This window comes from Aaosphaeria arxii, assembly GCF_010015735.1.
Source record: "Aaosphaeria arxii CBS 175.79 unplaced genomic scaffold BU24scaffold_4, whole genome shotgun sequence".
Classification (NCBI taxonomy): domain Eukaryota; kingdom Fungi; phylum Ascomycota; class Dothideomycetes; order Pleosporales; genus Aaosphaeria; species Aaosphaeria arxii.
Window position 1 is genome coordinate 3191933 of NW_022983477.1, and position 16766 is coordinate 3208698.

The following is a 16766-nucleotide window of genomic DNA, read 5'->3' on the forward strand; positions in this document are numbered from 1 at the left end:
AAATGGCGATTTCACGACACTTGCGTTCAACCAATCAGTACAACTAGGTACAGTTGAACGGCCAGAAGCCGAGATCTAGCCCAGAGGGAGCGCTTGTTCCTGGACAGCGTATATTTGTGCAGGAAGACTACTAGGGGCTGAGCCTGGCCGGGTTGAACTATCGGAACGTAGCGGATATGTTCCTGGGAGTCGTGGGTTTAGTTCGGAGAGGTTGCAGGATCTGGATTCTGGTGATTTACGGTCATGCAGTGTCCGTTGACAGTAGAGAGCACTGTTGGGGGATTATAGACCACGAGCGTGTATTGAGTTGGTGAAACTATGATAACACTAAAGTTGCGAAGAGCGGTACAGAAGAATTGCAGAGCCTATCTTTCCACCTCATAGCAACATGGCATGAGTCGCATTCTCACCAGACCATAGTGGCTACACCAAGCTACAAATCAGAGGAAAATGTTTCGATTTTTGAACGAAGATTGTAGATTGATGACTTTCCAAATCCACCGTAGCGACCGCTGAAATGCTAATACGCCAGACCAACCTTACTGACCATGTATTAACCCTGGGTGTCCTGACTGGTAGTACCATCCGATTGTACGCAATAGCTCCTACTACGTCACAATCATGTTGCACGTCTACCATCCCACAACGCCTTATATACGCCGGAATCAGATACACAGGCCAAGAAGATGCGTTACTTGAATATCTTGAAAGAAAGAAGAAAGAAGCTCTTTGAAGAGAAACCATCAAAAGAGAGATTACATTACGTGCGATCAAACAATGGAGCAGCCCGAACGTCCCTCTTGCTACTTCCACCCGGAAGAGCAGAAGTGCAATCCGTTAAGGAGCCACTGACACCAATCATGCTCATCTTGGTCATTGCAGGCACGAACGCGATAGCCCAGGCTGCCTGACTGAGAGAGAATGCCTTGAAGGTTAAGCCAGTCACTGGGTGGTCTGCCAGATTCCTGTCCGCTGGGATGGTGAAAGGTGCCTCCTTCTTCAGCGTCTCCGTGTAGAACTTGTTATCCCACTGCCCTGGAGTCGAGTCAAACGTAGCGCCGGCCTGGGTAGGATCGACAGTTCGCTGTCTTCCGGCCGTGTGAGCGCCAACGAGCGCGGCGAGGTCGATAGGAGAGAATCCTTTGCTTCCGAACAAGCGCATCAGGTCGCTGGCGGACGCATTGGCCGAGGGGAGGACACCTTCGGGATTGGGTTCGCTGGAGTCTTTGCGCCCGACTTTGACGGGGATCGTGGGGCCTCCTGGACACGTTTTGATTGCGTGGGCTGTATTGGTTTGTGAGTCTTGGTGGGTAAGGTGTGAGATGTATCAGGAGGAACTGACCACCGGCGAATTGAATCAGATCAGCAACACCGACGTCTTTCTCAGACGCGAGATTACCAAGGTTGTCACACAATCGCTCAAGCCCTCTGTTCTCCGTTCTCGAGCATTCGCCCGCGAGAATAAGAGATCCATCACAGGCGCCATTGAAGCAGTCGTGGAAGGCGCCGCGAATGGCAGCACGAGCAGCGTCCGTACATTGACCGTCTGCAAGAAACTGTGCGGTAAGAGTCTCAGAGATCTCGGACCATACTGCGGGACATGACCCTCCCTTCTGACGACTGAAGAGAGATATCAGGTTTGATATGATTGGCGCTCGCTTGAGTTCCGAAATGGCATTAGAAGCACTCGCGGATACATCAGAGAGCTGGAGAGCTTGGGTAGTGCTGGACGCAACTAGAAGTGATACGAGGGCCGTTGAAATATACATTATGATAAGTATTGACACCTCCTCTTGGAACAAAAGAATGGAGAAGTAGAAGGAGAGTATGATAACGACGGAAGAGTACCGATCGGATAGACTAGGCTGGAGGAACTGGAATCGTCAACATCTTTATATGTTTGATATAAGAAAACCAATACATGCGGAATTAGCGAATACAGATACAAATTCACCGGATTTTCCGGTCATGCAGCAAGTAAACCCCTGGAGCCTTGCCGAGGCGTCTGCGGTTGGTCCATGACAAGACTGCCCTGGCGTGTCCAGCGAGCCATGCAGATATGCACAGTAGATATCGGCGAGGAGCTTTCCTGGGAATAATGCTATTCCGGGACAGAAAAGCGAAGATCTCTTGTCATACATGTGCTTGCTAGCAGCCTGACAGCCAGCCAGGCTTGCTGATCCCAAGTTTGGACGCAGTGCTGCTAGAGCACTCGCTCGAACGGGAAAGTCGAGTAACGCTAGGAGTAATAGATCTGCGAAGCCACCTTAGCTGCTTCGAAGTACTCCAGAGTGCGTATGTTGATTCCGTACATGAAAGCACAACACACCTAGCTACATCATGAAGACGTACACTTACCATTGTCCTTGGTCACACAACTCACAAAAAGTACATCTTTTATTAGAAACGAGACCATTATTTAAGTCTTACAAAGTGGATATCGCAGCAATCCGTCTACTCGAAAGATCTACCTATTGCTGTTAGGGAAAACATTCGCTAGAGATAATGTGGAATGGCCAAGGAAGGTTCCTAGACTAGAATCGTCAATGACGATCGTTGCGGCCCCACGGGTCCTTCAGAGAGCTCAGTGCGTCTGCGGCGCAAAGAAGCTTTTCCATTAGGCGACCTGGAGCGAATAGAAATGCAACACAAATGCCCCCCAACTGGCAATGTTACCTAGCATGTATTCAGTAAGCACTGCAACGCTCCAACAATCGGTCTGACTACAAGGCTGATGTCTAATGGCTTGTGGCGTCGCGCTCAGGAGATACGACTGTTGAGCTGAAAGTAATCGCTTCCATTGGCACGTCAGCAATTGGCTCATCAGGCTACATGGCATTCTCAAAGGCCTTCCGGCCTTGGGCAAACCGGCGCGGCGCCATGATGTTCTGAATAGTCCATATTATCAAGTACCGGTGTGATCTGGTAGTCGCCGAGTTGGAGTGGGTCGTCTTAGGACTGCATCGGAGGGACAACGCTCCTGCGATGATACGCGCTTGGCCAATGGAGTCAATGGTATTTGAATGGTTCAATGCGTATTGACAGTCTCAGCATCAGATTGTGAGTGGTTGTGATGTCGGACTCCTCTAGCGGAGAGCCGAACCCGAGAGGAGGATCCGACTTATACTTATGTATGAGGTTAGTCCCTTGTCGCTATCCCTCGCTAACCCACTTCTAATCCTCGACACTATTCTACCGCTGGCACCTTGCCCTTACTTACGCTCGGGACTATTACTATTCTCCATATAATTGCGAATGTTGGATCTATTACGGAGTAGATCTCCGACTACTTGAAAATGCTATGATGGTTTGCCACCTCGCATTGGCACAGCGGACCAAGGAGAACGACCAAGCAGGAGGGCTGGCCAGCTCTGTGCACCGCTGATTACTTCCGCGGCCCCCATTCGACTCGTCTATGGCCGGCATGACTGATCCACAGAACACAAGGCGGATGAATGTTCGGTATACCGAAATGGCCATATTGCTACGAGGTACATTATCAGCGCAATCTTGTTTGAGAACGTTGCTGTGGCAGCAAACGTAACAGTAAGAACTGGCCTACGTCAGCTTTCCCTCGTTCCTATAATTCACAGCATTGTTGACTTGCTGCAGATAGAATTCTAGCGTTGGCATCACAGAACTCAAAGATCGCAGGAGGTTGAAACCATAGGTTTGGTCGGGACGGCAACGCCTCGTTTTGTGCAGTGTGTTAACCACGTGCATCCAGCCTTGTACTCCATCAACTCGGAAATCATGCGATGCAACCCTGAGGCGGACGAAAATGAAAGTTCCAGAACCTGATGTTCAGGTGGTTCGAGGAAGGATGCGTCTCCGCCACGATGGTAATTGTCACGACATGGACCGAGCCTCTGTACGTACTTCCACAGGAAGAAAATCCTTGAGCGAGTTCGATGGTCAGGATTTGATGCCTGTCGAGTATGCAGTACGTAAGCTTTGACTATTCATTGCAGATGCTGGGGAATCAGCATGATAGAGCGGAACTCCACCGCGTCATATGCGAAACAATATTTGTTTGTTCAACGGCTTACAATGCTTGCCTAGTAATATCGCATACTCTACGTATAGATGGGGCGGGGCGACCTTGAGACAATGCAACTAACGGCAGTGACACGATTCACATGGTATATTCCGCATCAGAATAAACTTTCAAGCTTACTGGACAGAACCATCGAACATTGTTCGTGTCCCAACGAGCTCTGAGTGGCCCCCACTTTCCTCATCCTGTGAGGCACTCAAGAGCGACATATTTGATTTAGTTCTTCTTTGAAAAGCAACTGGATGTTTACATTTATATATTATCATTGCCTATCTCTTAGAGTCGAGGGGACTGTTTAATTATCATTACTCTCAACACTCTTCATTCGCCATCACGTGACGATGTATATTCGGACTTCAATGAATAATACTATTAACTTGGCAAGTGTGAAAGGGCTTAACAAGCCTCACCTATACCAGCAGTTATGCTAATATTCTATCCAGAGATTCTTTGAAGCATATACTTGGATCTCGTGTAGCTTCGATTAAGGGTCCCTGGCCAGGAAATTCTCCCAAGCCGCCTAACGCAGATAACACATGACCGAGAACAGTTCTGTTATTAAACATTCATTTGAACGTCATGTGCTTAAATATGTATTCAGTACCAAATGCTTCTAACATGAGGCTCCAACTCTCAACCATAACCGCTACACGCCTCCCGCCAAAAGATCAAAACCGAACTAGAAGGACGTAACCTAAACGAAACCACACTACTTAACAGTGATGTACGTGGTTGTTGTACGCACAATGCCTGGCATGTCATTCGCAAAGTCCTTCATCTTAGGAACTGGTGGAATGTCGTCTTTACCATCAAGACTTTGACGGTCTTGGTTGATCTCCTCGCTCACCGTGTCACCGCTCGTAATGCTCACGGCGTATCCGATCCCCGACCCAATGTCCGATAAGTCCATCCCGATGAACTCTCCTGTCCCAAAACTCGCTCTGGACGACCTGACGGCAGAATATGAGTGGTCCCTCTGATCAACAGAGAAAGGCAGGCTGAAGTTGGTGAGTGACGAGGCTCTGTTCGGCGTTCGAGTGTGCGACTCCCACGTACGTGGAAGACGCGGCGGAGCGGAGCGGTAGAGATCGAACGTCACGTTCGAGCCTGGATCGTGGTATCTTTCGAGGAATCGACTGTTCCCTTGAATGGGATCATAGTCGGAGTTTGATCGAAGGTAGGCGGGTTTTGGGCGCCTGAATATGGTTGCGAGATTGAACCGCCGCGTATAGTCGCACTCTGGACGATCGGTTCTTGTTGATTCGGGTTCAGTCTGGCGTTTGGGGACGAACGTGGCGAAGAAGTTGAGCAATACCAGAAGCAAGGACTCGAGCATGGGGAAACAGGCGATTGTGATGCCGACAGACATTATGATGCTGATGAAAATACGTGGGTCAGCGTTCGTTAGTCAAAGAGATGGATTAAGAGAGTTTCGGAAGAGTTGGAGTTGCAACACCAGGCAGCAGAACTCAGACTCAAGAAGACAATATTTAGAGAATGAACCTTGATGATGATCTCATCTCGGCTCCATTATAAGTGTGATCTTGGGCTTTTGCTGGCATTGCCGATGTGGAGATAGATCTGAGACATCATCGAAAGTGTGATAGAAGGAGGGACAAGTGCACCCTTCTGCGGCTGGTAGAGGAGGATATACCTTTCTGCGTAACAATGGCTACAATGCTAACGTGCATCGGCAACAATGATTCCGAGACACTTTCGAGATACGATGAGAAAGCGCGACTTGTCTGCAACCTTTTAGAAGCAAGCTGCTTCTGGCCTTTAAACCAAATAGTTATCAGTCAAGATGCAACTCAATCTAATTTTTCAAGTATTCCACCTCAACCATGCATCTTGTTCTCTCACGCAATTAAATATCCGCAGACAAATTATCGCGACGCTGCACGCAAAAGCCAGGTTCTCGGACTAGCGCGCCAAAAGCATGGTTCAGTGTAACCAGATACCTTACACAAACCCGAGCGTGAAGATGTGTAGAAAGTGCTCTGAATCTTGAACTGAGGCATCTTCTATACACATATGACACGGAAATGGATGCAAGGAAAATACTTGTAGCAATGGTTGGGGTCGTAGCAATCCGAGACCGATGCGCGACAGATGTGAAGATTAAGCTATCAAAAGGTTGATGAACATCCATATTGCTCGCTTGATAGTTCCAAGAAAAGGATGCTTTCAATGGGCCATTCGGAAGAGAAGTGTCATTGCATGCAGCCCTAAGAAAGAGAAGCATTTGACATCTGTCATGATGACCCTGAGTAGAGCCTATGGCATCACACGTGCTGAGCACTCCGTACATCATAGCTTAAGCATCAGCCGCCAATTCTTTAGGACTCAACCCGGCCATGTTTTGTTGGGTGATGGTTCAAATTTGGAAGCCCCTCGTGGATTACGAGGACACAGTGTTGTGGCGCCGGTTACAAAATGTGGACGGGGATGCCCTCTGTATGTTGCATATGTTACAACCTTGTAAATCTACAATGACCATATTATTAGACTCAAAAAACACAGAAAACGGAGAACACTGATGGAACTCTTACTAACTCAACAATTACTATTCATCGATTTAGAAACATCGGCGCCGTCTTATAAGTAGATAGATTCTTGTCGAGTAAATCAACAGCGCGATTGAAACCAGCATGGCGACAATGACATTGAGCCTCTCCGCTTCTCTGATCCTCCGTCCCTATCCAGAAAGAAAGAGTCGAAGGAGCCAATACCCGACCGCAGCATGCACCACGACGCGCAATGCCGGAAGTCGCCTTTGAACTCATCCGTGATATGCGTAAACACAATGCGGAGTTCAATTGAAAACCAGTTGGACGGATGAGGGGAATGTGGCATTTGAAATGAAAGCAATAGCGCTGACTGTGGGGTTGTCCTGCGCGTCTTATAAGAATAGCATATGAGGCTTGCACGGAGACCAGTGTTACCAAGGTGTGCGTCACACAACAGAAGATCGCTATTTCCACTGCAGCGTATCTATGCAAGGAAATGGAAAAACAGTTCAACAGTTCGTACTCAATTATTAGTAGGATGATGTGCAGCATGCCGAGACTGCGTCCAATGCTGTAATTACGAATTGACAGCATTCGTGTCCTGTGAATGGTAAGACCGTTGAAAGGAGTGAGATAGGCTTCGGGACGGCGTGCATGCGTAGAACCGGCTTCTGTATAGTTACCGCTGTCAGTGTTATGGGCTTATACGGGCTATCCTATCACAACAAATGGTTTCATGTGGTATAGAGAAGTGTAAACACACTGAGCGGTCATTTATGAGATTGACTCTATTTCTTCCTTTGTATGCTAGGCAAGTGAAATGCTACAAATAGCAGGGGTATATTTGGTTGGAAAGCGCTTCAAGCCAACAATGCGAAAAGCAAATAAGTCTTCTTATGATATTCAAGTGCCTTTTCCTTGAGTCTCTTTCTCCCGCTCTCGTCAACTTCCGCAGCTTTGCACAGGTCTTCGAGGGAGAATCTAGTGTTGTCTGAGGGTCCACTCGTGACCAAGAAACATTCAACAAAGAGTATGTCGAATATGAGTTGTTTCTGCTTGACAAGTCTGATCTCATTGGAGTTGGGCTTTTCTGAGCTGCGTGGGGGATCTTTAGAGTCTTCAGGGGGATCCGCAGTTCCGTTCTGCTTCTCTAAATTGCCATCTTCACGGCCATTGGCCTCGTCGCTTTGATTTTCCTCTTGCTTGCCACACTCGCGCCATGTTTCGACGATATTTTGATGTGCAGCGCTCTTGAGGATATGGACACAATGCGGAGCCCAAAGATCACTACCAAATCCGCCCATGGTCCGAACCAATTGCTGCAAAAATCGAAACGCAGCAGGCGAAGGTTGAGCGGGTAGCGATGGAGCACCTTCCCAGAGAATATCGCTCTTTGATTTCCGGTTTGCAATACCCAGGACCGCTTGATGATAGGTCTTCAGGGGCGATTTGATAATATGTTGTGCGAGAGCAGAATGTAGAGGTTTCAATGTATCTTCGCCGAATGGCATGTCCAAGTCTGTCGAACGCTCATTGAGCCGCAGACCTGGGACGCGGTCACATATCTCACGGATGACGCGTAAGAGGAATGTGACCTTTCCGAGATCCAGCTTCTCTTGGTTCTCTGTGCTCTGAACTGCAAACTTAGAGAATTCTTTTCCCAAGACCTTCAATGCCTGCTGTAACGAATCACGACTTGTCTCTTCCAACAACTGCGGGTCATCAGCGCTGAGTAACACTTGTTTCGTGTTGTCGAAATCATCGTCCGAATCTTCGAGATCTACTTCTTCCGTGAACGGATCGTCCCACCGTGCCTCCTTCATTGACTTGATGATTGCTTTGACTTCGAGGAAAGAATCCACCCATTTTTCATATGCGCCCACGATCTCGAGCACCGCACGGTCGCGACCGTGGTACGTGTTCACCACACTTGTCTTGAAGACCCGGGCGCCATCTGACAAATCAGGTAGAGTCGTGGTCCATAGGGATTCATCCGACGCATCTTTCAAACTAGTAGGCGCTGACAGTGCGGACGATATGCGGTCAACAACAGCCTTCAATGCCTGCGCTCTTATTCTCATAATGCTTTCCAATCGAGTATTCAAGATGTCCCGTAGATCATCAAGTACATTCCTGCTCTTTACGCCGACCATCCTTGAGCCACTGCCGATCCAGGTCTCAATTAATTCTTGCCTGAGTTCTGCGACTTCATTTAGATCGTTTACTGATTCGAGTGTAGCTCTGATCTCTTTCAAAAATGCAGCAATCACATCCTTAGACCAGGATTGGAGCAATTTCTCAGCGTCGGTGCGTTGCAATTCATCATGTCGAGGTTGCGGGGTATAGTTCCTTGCTTCTTGGCCAATCCATTTATCGTGGATGTCGAGGTTGAGCTCATATAAAGCACGTACGTCAGGATCCTGGACAAGATGCTGCGACTTGAGTTTCAACAAAGAGTCAGCTAATCGTCTAGGGAACACGCTTTGTGTGTCAAGGCAAGTCTGCACACAAAGCTTCAAAGCCGAAACTGCATTTTCCTTGAGCCCTTCCACCTGTCGGACGGATCTGATGATCTCTTCTTTTCTAGCGTCGAGGAAATGCCGTAACACAAATGTGGGGGCAGATGTGGTGGCTAAAGAATAGGCACACAGCGTTTCCACGAGCGAGTTTATTCCATCGGTACTGCTGGCATGGCCTGTCTCGCTTTTACTGAGCAATCTGTCGTCGATGCGGCGCAACAGTTTTCCTCTCAGTGATCCAAGCCTATCCCTTAATTTATCGATAATCTCGGCCTTCCTACTCGATTGTGATAGGGCCTTGTGTAGAAGCCTTCCAATGACCAACACTTTGGCGGGAACAAGTAGCCCTTCTCCCTTCTCCAGTAACCTGGCTATGACGACGGGACAACTCCTTAATACCGCGATCTGCGAAGCAAATGTGTATCGTACTGCATCCTGAGTCCGGCTATGCTGCTGCAATTTCGCTGCGTTGCTGGCGATGCGATCGATGTTCCTCGTGTTGCAATTCCGACTAATGCGCGCAACCTGGGTTTCGACTGTAGACATGCGATCTTCCATGTCAATGATCATCTCTGCGGTAGAGAGTAAATCGCGGTAGCTCGCTCTGGTAATATAGTTAGCTTCCTCCTCAATGAATAAACAATGGCATGTGTACTCACCCGACAAGGGAACGCAGCTTCTCCCGATTCTCGCTCCCATTGCTTCTGAGCTGCTGCTCAAGCTTCCTAACAACAGGAACAGGATATTGGAAGGCATCCTCCCAAGTCTGGAAGGTTCGTGGATCGTCCGTCTCGGACGCCATTGTACAAGCTGTCGGCTTCTCGAGGTAGAGGGGCGAGTTGTCAAGTTGTCCCAATCGGAGCAGCAAATCCCCGATGTTTGCTTAGTCATCCCATCAAACGACCGATAACTACCTACCTACCTAACGTTAACTATTGCCTATGTCCCCATCTAGATTCCGCTAATAACCATTATTAGATCTCAATTATCGCGAAGAGAATCTGCTTTCGAGGTTATCCGGCTACACGAAGTATCAAGAGGGATACGAAAGTAATCTGAGCAATGGGGTCCACGTAGGGACCCTGTTGATTGGTCCAGCAACTACGTAGTACAATATCGGCGATTCTATTTTCCCAGTTCTATTTTCCCAGTTCTATTTTCCCAGTTCTATTTTCCCAGTTCTATTTTTCCAGTTCTATTTTCCCAGGTGAACTCTAGATTAGAATGTCTCGCTGCGTACAACTCTACCATTTTATCTATCTTCTCTTCTATATGCCCGTGTCTTCAGTAGCCGTCACAAAATCTTCTTAAGTTACATCGAGTTGCAAAAGTATTTATAGTGACATCGCAGAAATAAATGCTATCATGTATGTGAATATCACTAGCATAGGAAAGGTAAGGCAAAGATGATGAATCGAACCTTGTAGTCAGTGATTGTATTCAGACACTTGTGCTTAGGCTCTGCAAAAGTCAAACGCGAGAGAAATCTTTTGATATCATGCATGCATTAAGCAATTGACGCCTTTGAATCATTTTACGCCGGGTCGTTGCTTCGTACTAAAAACGATCAATCGTCCTCGCTATCTTCTCTCCTCTGCTCCTCCGCAAGACGCTGCGCCTCCTTCCAATTGTTTGCAAATTCCCGCAAAACACCCTCGCCGCCTTGACTTGCGTCTACTACATCTTTCGGCATTTTGTGGGCGCTGAACTGTGGGGTTACGAAGCCATATGCTTCTGGATCGTCTTTCCTCACTAGTCGAAACTCTGGCACGAACAGAGGCTCGATTACCTCATCCTCCTCCGACTCATCCGTTGAGTATGAAACGGGATCCGCAGGCTCAGGCATCTCGAGGAGCTCCAGCCATGCGAACAATAGCGGATCAGTTCGAGGAGCCCAGGGGTTGACATCAATCAGCCAGACGCGGTTATGGGGTGGCGGGATGTAGACGTCAAATGTGAAATTGTCGTCTGGGAAAGTATCTTTTATCCGAATGCTGAAGAAGTCTTGAATTTCTTGACGTAACCTGTCCTGCATGCTAAATAGAAAGTCGAAATGATTCAAGTCACGCTGGCAGATGGCAATGATTTTACGATTGCGGACAAAGACTCGGAACTCGACTGACGGATTGAGGGTAATCCACTTCCGGAGGATTAGATGATACGGTATTGATGAGATGCCGGATGCCACTGGATCGGAGTTCGTGTCAGTAGGGTCGTCAGGCTCCGTGTCGTCGAAAACTTGTTGCAGGTCATGTGTGATGAAATCGCTGGACTTTAACATCAGGTAGATATCGTTCGGAGTGCTGCACTGCATGCTGTTCGTTGCATTTATCCAGGTCGCATCTTTCGGTGCCGACCAGTTCAACTTCGGCGCAACCTTGCCGCCCAACTCTTCTATGATCCTCGCGACCTCCTCATGTGTATTTCGCCACTGAGTAGATGGGTCGAAATTCTCGTCATCGTCACCGTCGTCGCCTGCCTCGTTGTCGGCACCGGAAAAGATACCACTGTCTCCATCTGACCATTCTGGATTGTCTGCCTCCTCGGGAGGGAGGACTATTCCGTCTGCGCGAAGATACTCGAGGAATGCGCCAGGCAAGGGAATGAGGCGTGCTTTGGGTGTAATTGTTCGGTATCTGTCGATATGTTAGCATCCCTGGATAAATTACATTGTGGATAGATTTTAAGTACTTACTTGGGATGCCAGCTGTGATATGAGCAGTTCATTATATGCCTTTTGGTGACCGGGGGAAACGGGAGTCGATTTTGTTTGGCCTTGTCCGTCAATCCACCCGCATCCATCTCTGTGGGGAAGAGTTCAGACTCTTTGGTGATTGATGAGCTCATGGCGGAGGATCTGGGTATAGCAAAGATCGCTGCAGAATGAGCAGGTGTTTATGAGGAAATTTGTGTTGAGGTTTTGGTCCCATGGCGCAGTACTGTCATTCATACAATTACTAGTTCCGTTGACTCTTCGAAATTCTACCAGTGATGGCGGGGCTGAGCACACGGACCACTTGTAGAACCTCCGCGCCTTCTCCGCAACCTTCTAGAACAATTAGTTAGATGGATTGTCAGCCGTTTGCATTCACCACCATAAACTTCACGATCATTCATCATCACGCCGCACCTAACTCTTTCGCCCCTTTGAGGCTCAACACCGAGCTAGCATTTTGAACATGTCTGAGAACGTCGGTCTGTCTACTCCACGAGGCAGTGGCACCTCCGGTTACGTCCAGAAGAACCGTTCTCTTCTCAAGCCACGCGACCGAGCCGCACCGTATCCAAAGGAATGGGACCAGGCGAAGCACCGCCCACGGCAACCTGATCAAGAGATCCTCGAACATGAAGCGAAGCGGGAGATTGAGGTTAAGGTATTCGAGCTCAGGGACAAGCTCGAAGAAGAAGGGTATGATCCTCCTACATCTCGCGATACTCTCCGATCGCTAACCAACTTCAAGGGTCGATGAAGATGAGATCGATGACCGATGCGATGCTCTGCGCAAGAAGTTAGAGGCCGAGCGACAGGCTGGCAAAGGTGCTGGACCAAACGCGCGAAACCTGAAGTCACATCAAGTTCACGATCTCGCGAAAGCAAAGATGGAGGAAAGCGAGCGTCTCCGGAAAGCATTAGGGATCAGTCAAGACTACGAAGAAGGAAGCCACTGGCGGAAGCAGGAGGAAAGACTCCGTGAATCATTGGCAAAGAGGGGTGAAGAAGAGGAAGAGGAACTGCGCCGCGAGAAGGAGAAGAAGAGGAGAGAAAGCGAGAAGGAATATGATGATGAGTCCGATTGAGAACAACGTCAGCGAAGTCCTGCGCAACCAGCGTGTCTTCAAATGCACGCGCTATGTTCGCGTTCGAGGAAGCAAGATGAACGAATGATAAGATGCAGTCTCGAGAGACGAGAGAGAGAGAGAGCTCATTCATGGAAGCGTCACAGGTACGACTCCTTCGATGCGCGTGCCCGGCCTACCGCGAATGGAGCATAGGCATTTCTTCAAGTTGGTTACGATCTAGTGTGAGGATTTCGTTCGCTGAACGTACCTGGCCAAAGCCTTCATCGGCATAGCTAATCGATAACTAAAAGTGTTGCACCACTTAGATGCATGGGATTGGCCGTTTCTTCCGCAATCTCAACGAAAAGCAAACAATCTACCATTGTTGTAGACATAGCGTGGGATCTTTCCGTTATGCACTTGTAACAATCGTTGGTACGAAATCAAAGGGTAGTCAGTATTCGGTAGCTTGGGGAGTTCATAATTCCTAATAATGACAATACATCATATTGATGTGCAAGTTCGGCATTGTAGGTGACTTGATCTTTACTGAAGGTTCTATAATATAGTACATACGAGTAATGCCTCCTGAGTTCTGAGACGAGACTTGACCCTGCAGCAATTGTGGCCGAATAGGTGGGACGGGGGTGGAAGTGTAGCGGAACCGTTGGCGCGGAACGTGGTCGCCTCCCTCGGTTTGGTTGGTTGGAAATGCTCCAGTAGCCAAGCACTAGGCCTTTCACTCGACGACGCCTCGTCTGGATACGTTCAGTTCTATTCACTATTCCCATACGCTACACATACTCACCACAGAATTATAGTAGACCTCGACAGCACTACGACCACTATACGGCCAGAACATACCGGCAATACTGCTTACACTATGTCTGATTTGCACGCTCTTGAGTCTCCATTATGCAGCCCATCATTGTACCTTTCCTATGTCCGCTACCCCTACAGCCTTGTGAAGACCCCGACCACGCACGCCCACATTGCCAGCCCACCAGGAACATGCACTTCTCCATGGACCCGACCGATCTCACCACTTTAATTCATTAAACCCACTCATCCTTCCTCGACCTCAACTTTCTTTAAAGTCTCCGTAGAACGACCAACTTGTATGATACCCTGGCTTGCCCGACTGGCTTCCCCCTGGTATCCCCTTGGTCTTCGCTTGGCCTGGCACAGATGTCCACCTCTTAACACCAACGAGAAGCAAGCTCAGCAAGCCCAGCAAATCCCTCGCTCTCTGCCACTGAGCAGTGCCACTGTGGGTTATATTCTTGCACATGCTGGTCAACTGCACGGCTATTGGCCCACTTTACAACCACTTTCGTCGTCCGTCCCAACTACGATCGTGGGGTATAAACTCCCTTGTTCTTGCTCTGGCTCCGCTCGTGCCTGCCTACTGCATTCAAGTCGAAAAACGTAGGTAGCCAGCGACCCATAGCATTTCCAGCACACGATCGTCCGGGACATCGCCATGGGGGTCCGAATATGGGGAACCATATCCGAATCGTGGAAGCGCTTCAGTCAGTCTTAGATCTCCCTTGCATGCCTTCCTATTGCCTACTAACCTCCTGCAGGCCCAGTGGAGAAGCGGAACATGGCTATATACATCTTAGGGATCATGCTCTATAAATTCGGTCTAGAAGCCTTCAACGGTTCTGTTGTAGCTCTCGCGACGAACCGATACGACGAGCTTGCAAGAGTTACAAACACCCCATCTATCACATTTGGTCGGGTTGGTCTGTTAACTGGACTCAACCAGGCCTTCCAGTGCGTTGGCTCCATCCTAATCGCACCACTGGTCAAGAGATATCCCACGAAGAACGTTCTGGCCTGTGCCGTTTTGGTCTTCGGTATTTTCAGCGCTTTACTTATGATCATTGACGCCTCGACTGGCGGTCACTTCCTCCCGGCGGGATACACCAAGGATCACGCGAAGAACGATTTTAGCTACTACGGTAACTACAACACGGATGGCATGATTCCAATCTTTTGCGTATGCGGTATCGTCTATGGCATGGTCGAACTTATTCGTAGGGTCATTCCGAGGGATATTGTGGGCGGCAACGCTCTGAAACTCAGACAAATGGATGCCATGGTGCACATTTTCTATGAGGTTTCCGGAACCGCTGGAGCTTTCTGCACGGCTCTCGTACTCATCCCTCGATTCGGAAACAATTTTTCCTTCATAATCACACCAATCTTCTTCTCGGCCGCATCGATTGTATGGTTCTTCATCCAAGAGTCCGGTTTCCAGAAAGAGCGGCCACCTCGCGATCCTGAAGACCCGAACTATCTAATGGCCGTTGTCAGTGGCTTCTGGCTCTTCTTCGAGTCTGTCTATACTGGTGCAAAGATCATCTTCACCAACCGAAAGTTTATCTGGCTGCTTCCCGGGTACGCTATCGCTCTGTATGGTCACAGGTACCTTGAGAACGGACTTGCTCCCGCCATTGCCCGTCGCTATCTTGGTAACTCTGCATGGTCACAGATTATGGTGGGCGGGTCGAATTTGGGTGAACTGTTTGGTGCGCTATTCGTCTTCCTCTTCAACGATCTAGTTACTACACCGATGCCGTGGCTTCGACTGGATTCTTTGATGCTTCTCGTGGTCTGGTATCTACCTTTTTGGAATCCGCCAATGGGGAACGTTCAATCTGCATGGATTGTTGCTGCAACGTTCCTTCCCATCGTAAGTCTTGCTGTAGTTTCTTTAGCGCACTTCGTGCTGACATGGAATAGTCCTTCGGATGGGCAGCTGGTGACGTTTCGCTTGCTGCTTACATACAAGCGTCACTTGCTCGAATCGAGTCGAAGACGAAGAATGTGTCGGCCTTAGGCGCTGTCATGGCTTTCCTTTATTGCACATACATTGTGATCTATGCGATCACTTCACCACTCCTCGGAACATACATTGATAATGTTTCGAATAGCAACAACCAAGATATTCGACCAGCCATCACCAACGTTGCGGGAGTACAGTTTACGATCATATTTGTGCTGGTAATGACGTCCACGTTTGTGCCGAAGGGCGCATTCGCCTTCAACCCCAAGCTTCTCAACGACGAGATGTTGGATGAGGATATCATAGATGACGGGCTTTCCGCTCTGGATGAGATGAGCATCAAGCATAAGGATGAATACGAGCTACAGGATTCGCATACGAGTAGTAGCGATGGTCATCATCGAAGTGAGCGTGCATCAGTTTAGCGAATTCAAATCTTCCTTTTTTTCCTGGTTCAAATCGTTGAGAACTTGCGTCAGACGATTCATTGAGCTACATAGTATAGGGCTCGGTATTAATCTGGTATTGGGCTAGAGTGGATTATCCACCGTAGGGATTTCCAGGTGTCTATAAATTCCCAGCCACTCAATTGTTGCACCGAGACTTCAAAAGTATCAAGCAACAATTAGCCTTTAGATTTGGTGGCAAGATGCAAGAGTATCTGGCCAGGTAAGAGGCAATGATATCCTGCGTCTTAAAGGATTTTACATTGAATACTGTTGGGATAAAGTTTGGGAATACGTTGTAAGCTCTGGGGTTGGCCGGAATGTCACTGGCAGCCATTAGAATCCGTCTAAGAAGATGACAAAGTATTCATCCATTATCTGATCAGCAAGCAAGGGAGGGGAAGTGGGACACGTTCTTTCAAATATTCCTTGCTGGAATCGTTATAATCCTCAATTCTTCCCTTCTTGGGACATGGCCCAATTCGCTTGTCCGTAAACCCCCTCCCCCTACCCCTTATGCCTGGGGTCCTTGGCGCCAAACACGTGGGCATCGACTTCACTCTTACTGGTCAACACCACAACCCCCCCATACCACTACACCCTATTGCAACACATGCTTTTGTCGGAGGGATCTTGTTCCACCTCACCGTATGGTGACAT

General features: G+C 48.6%; 7 protein-coding genes across 7 annotated transcripts; 2 read left to right on the top strand and 5 right to left on the bottom strand.

The window, feature by feature from the left end:
• Positions 1 to 435: 435 nt before the first annotated feature.
• On the bottom strand, positions 436 to 1847 carry BU24DRAFT_450897 (class II peroxidase). The gene is made up of 2 exons (XM_033531061.1): positions 1343 to 1847; positions 436 to 1284 (listed from the first exon to the last, which is right to left on the bottom strand). The coding sequence occupies exons 1-2, from the start codon at positions 1767 to 1769 to the stop codon at positions 761 to 763; spliced, it is 951 nt and encodes a 316-aa protein (XP_033384703.1). The 5' UTR covers positions 1770 to 1847; the 3' UTR covers positions 436 to 760.
• A 1357-nt stretch (positions 1848 to 3204) lies between these two features.
• Positions 3205 to 4109, bottom strand: BU24DRAFT_422720 (uncharacterized protein). Its single transcript, XM_033528059.1, has 3 exons — positions 4063 to 4109; positions 3655 to 3943; positions 3205 to 3546 (listed from the first exon to the last, which is right to left on the bottom strand). Coding segments are annotated over exons 1-3 (423 nt in total). The 5' UTR covers positions 4064 to 4109; the 3' UTR covers positions 3205 to 3413.
• Positions 4110 to 4334: 225 nt separating this feature from the next.
• BU24DRAFT_422721 (uncharacterized protein) lies at positions 4335 to 5823 on the bottom strand (the record flags this gene model as incomplete). Its single annotated transcript, XM_033528060.1, has 2 exons — positions 4501 to 5823; positions 4335 to 4437 (listed from the first exon to the last, which is right to left on the bottom strand). A coding segment is annotated over exon 1 (656 nt), but the record flags the coding sequence as incomplete, so codon positions are not given.
• Positions 5824 to 7330: 1507 nt separating this feature from the next.
• Positions 7331 to 10125, bottom strand: BU24DRAFT_370277 (uncharacterized protein). Its single transcript, XM_033524426.1, has 2 exons — positions 9746 to 10125; positions 7331 to 9690 (listed from the first exon to the last, which is right to left on the bottom strand). Exons 1-2 carry the CDS (start codon positions 9886 to 9888, stop codon positions 7428 to 7430), a joined length of 2406 nt encoding a protein of 801 aa, XP_033384706.1. The 5' UTR covers positions 9889 to 10125; the 3' UTR covers positions 7331 to 7427.
• Positions 10126 to 10653: 528 nt separating this feature from the next.
• Positions 10654 to 11888, bottom strand: BU24DRAFT_433410 (D123-domain-containing protein; the record flags this gene model as incomplete). Its single annotated transcript, XM_033529969.1, has 2 exons — positions 10654 to 11722; positions 11782 to 11888. The coding sequence occupies 2 exons, from the start codon at positions 11886 to 11888 to the stop codon at positions 10654 to 10656; spliced, it is 1176 nt and encodes a 391-aa protein (XP_033384707.1).
• Positions 11889 to 12265: 377 nt separating this feature from the next.
• BU24DRAFT_450901 (cwf21-domain-containing protein) lies at positions 12266 to 13384 on the top strand (the record flags this gene model as incomplete). Its single annotated transcript, XM_033531062.1, has 2 exons — positions 12266 to 12495; positions 12548 to 13384. The coding sequence occupies 2 exons, from the start codon at positions 12266 to 12268 to the stop codon at positions 12882 to 12884; spliced, it is 567 nt and encodes a 188-aa protein (XP_033384708.1). The 3' UTR covers positions 12885 to 13384.
• Positions 13385 to 13868: 484 nt separating this feature from the next.
• Positions 13869 to 16336, top strand: BU24DRAFT_450902 (MFS general substrate transporter). Its single transcript, XM_033531063.1, has 3 exons — positions 13869 to 14398; positions 14453 to 15567; positions 15618 to 16336. Exons 1-3 carry the CDS (start codon positions 14350 to 14352, stop codon positions 16083 to 16085), a joined length of 1632 nt encoding a protein of 543 aa, XP_033384709.1. The 5' UTR covers positions 13869 to 14349; the 3' UTR covers positions 16086 to 16336.
• Positions 16337 to 16766: the final 430 nt, after the last annotated feature.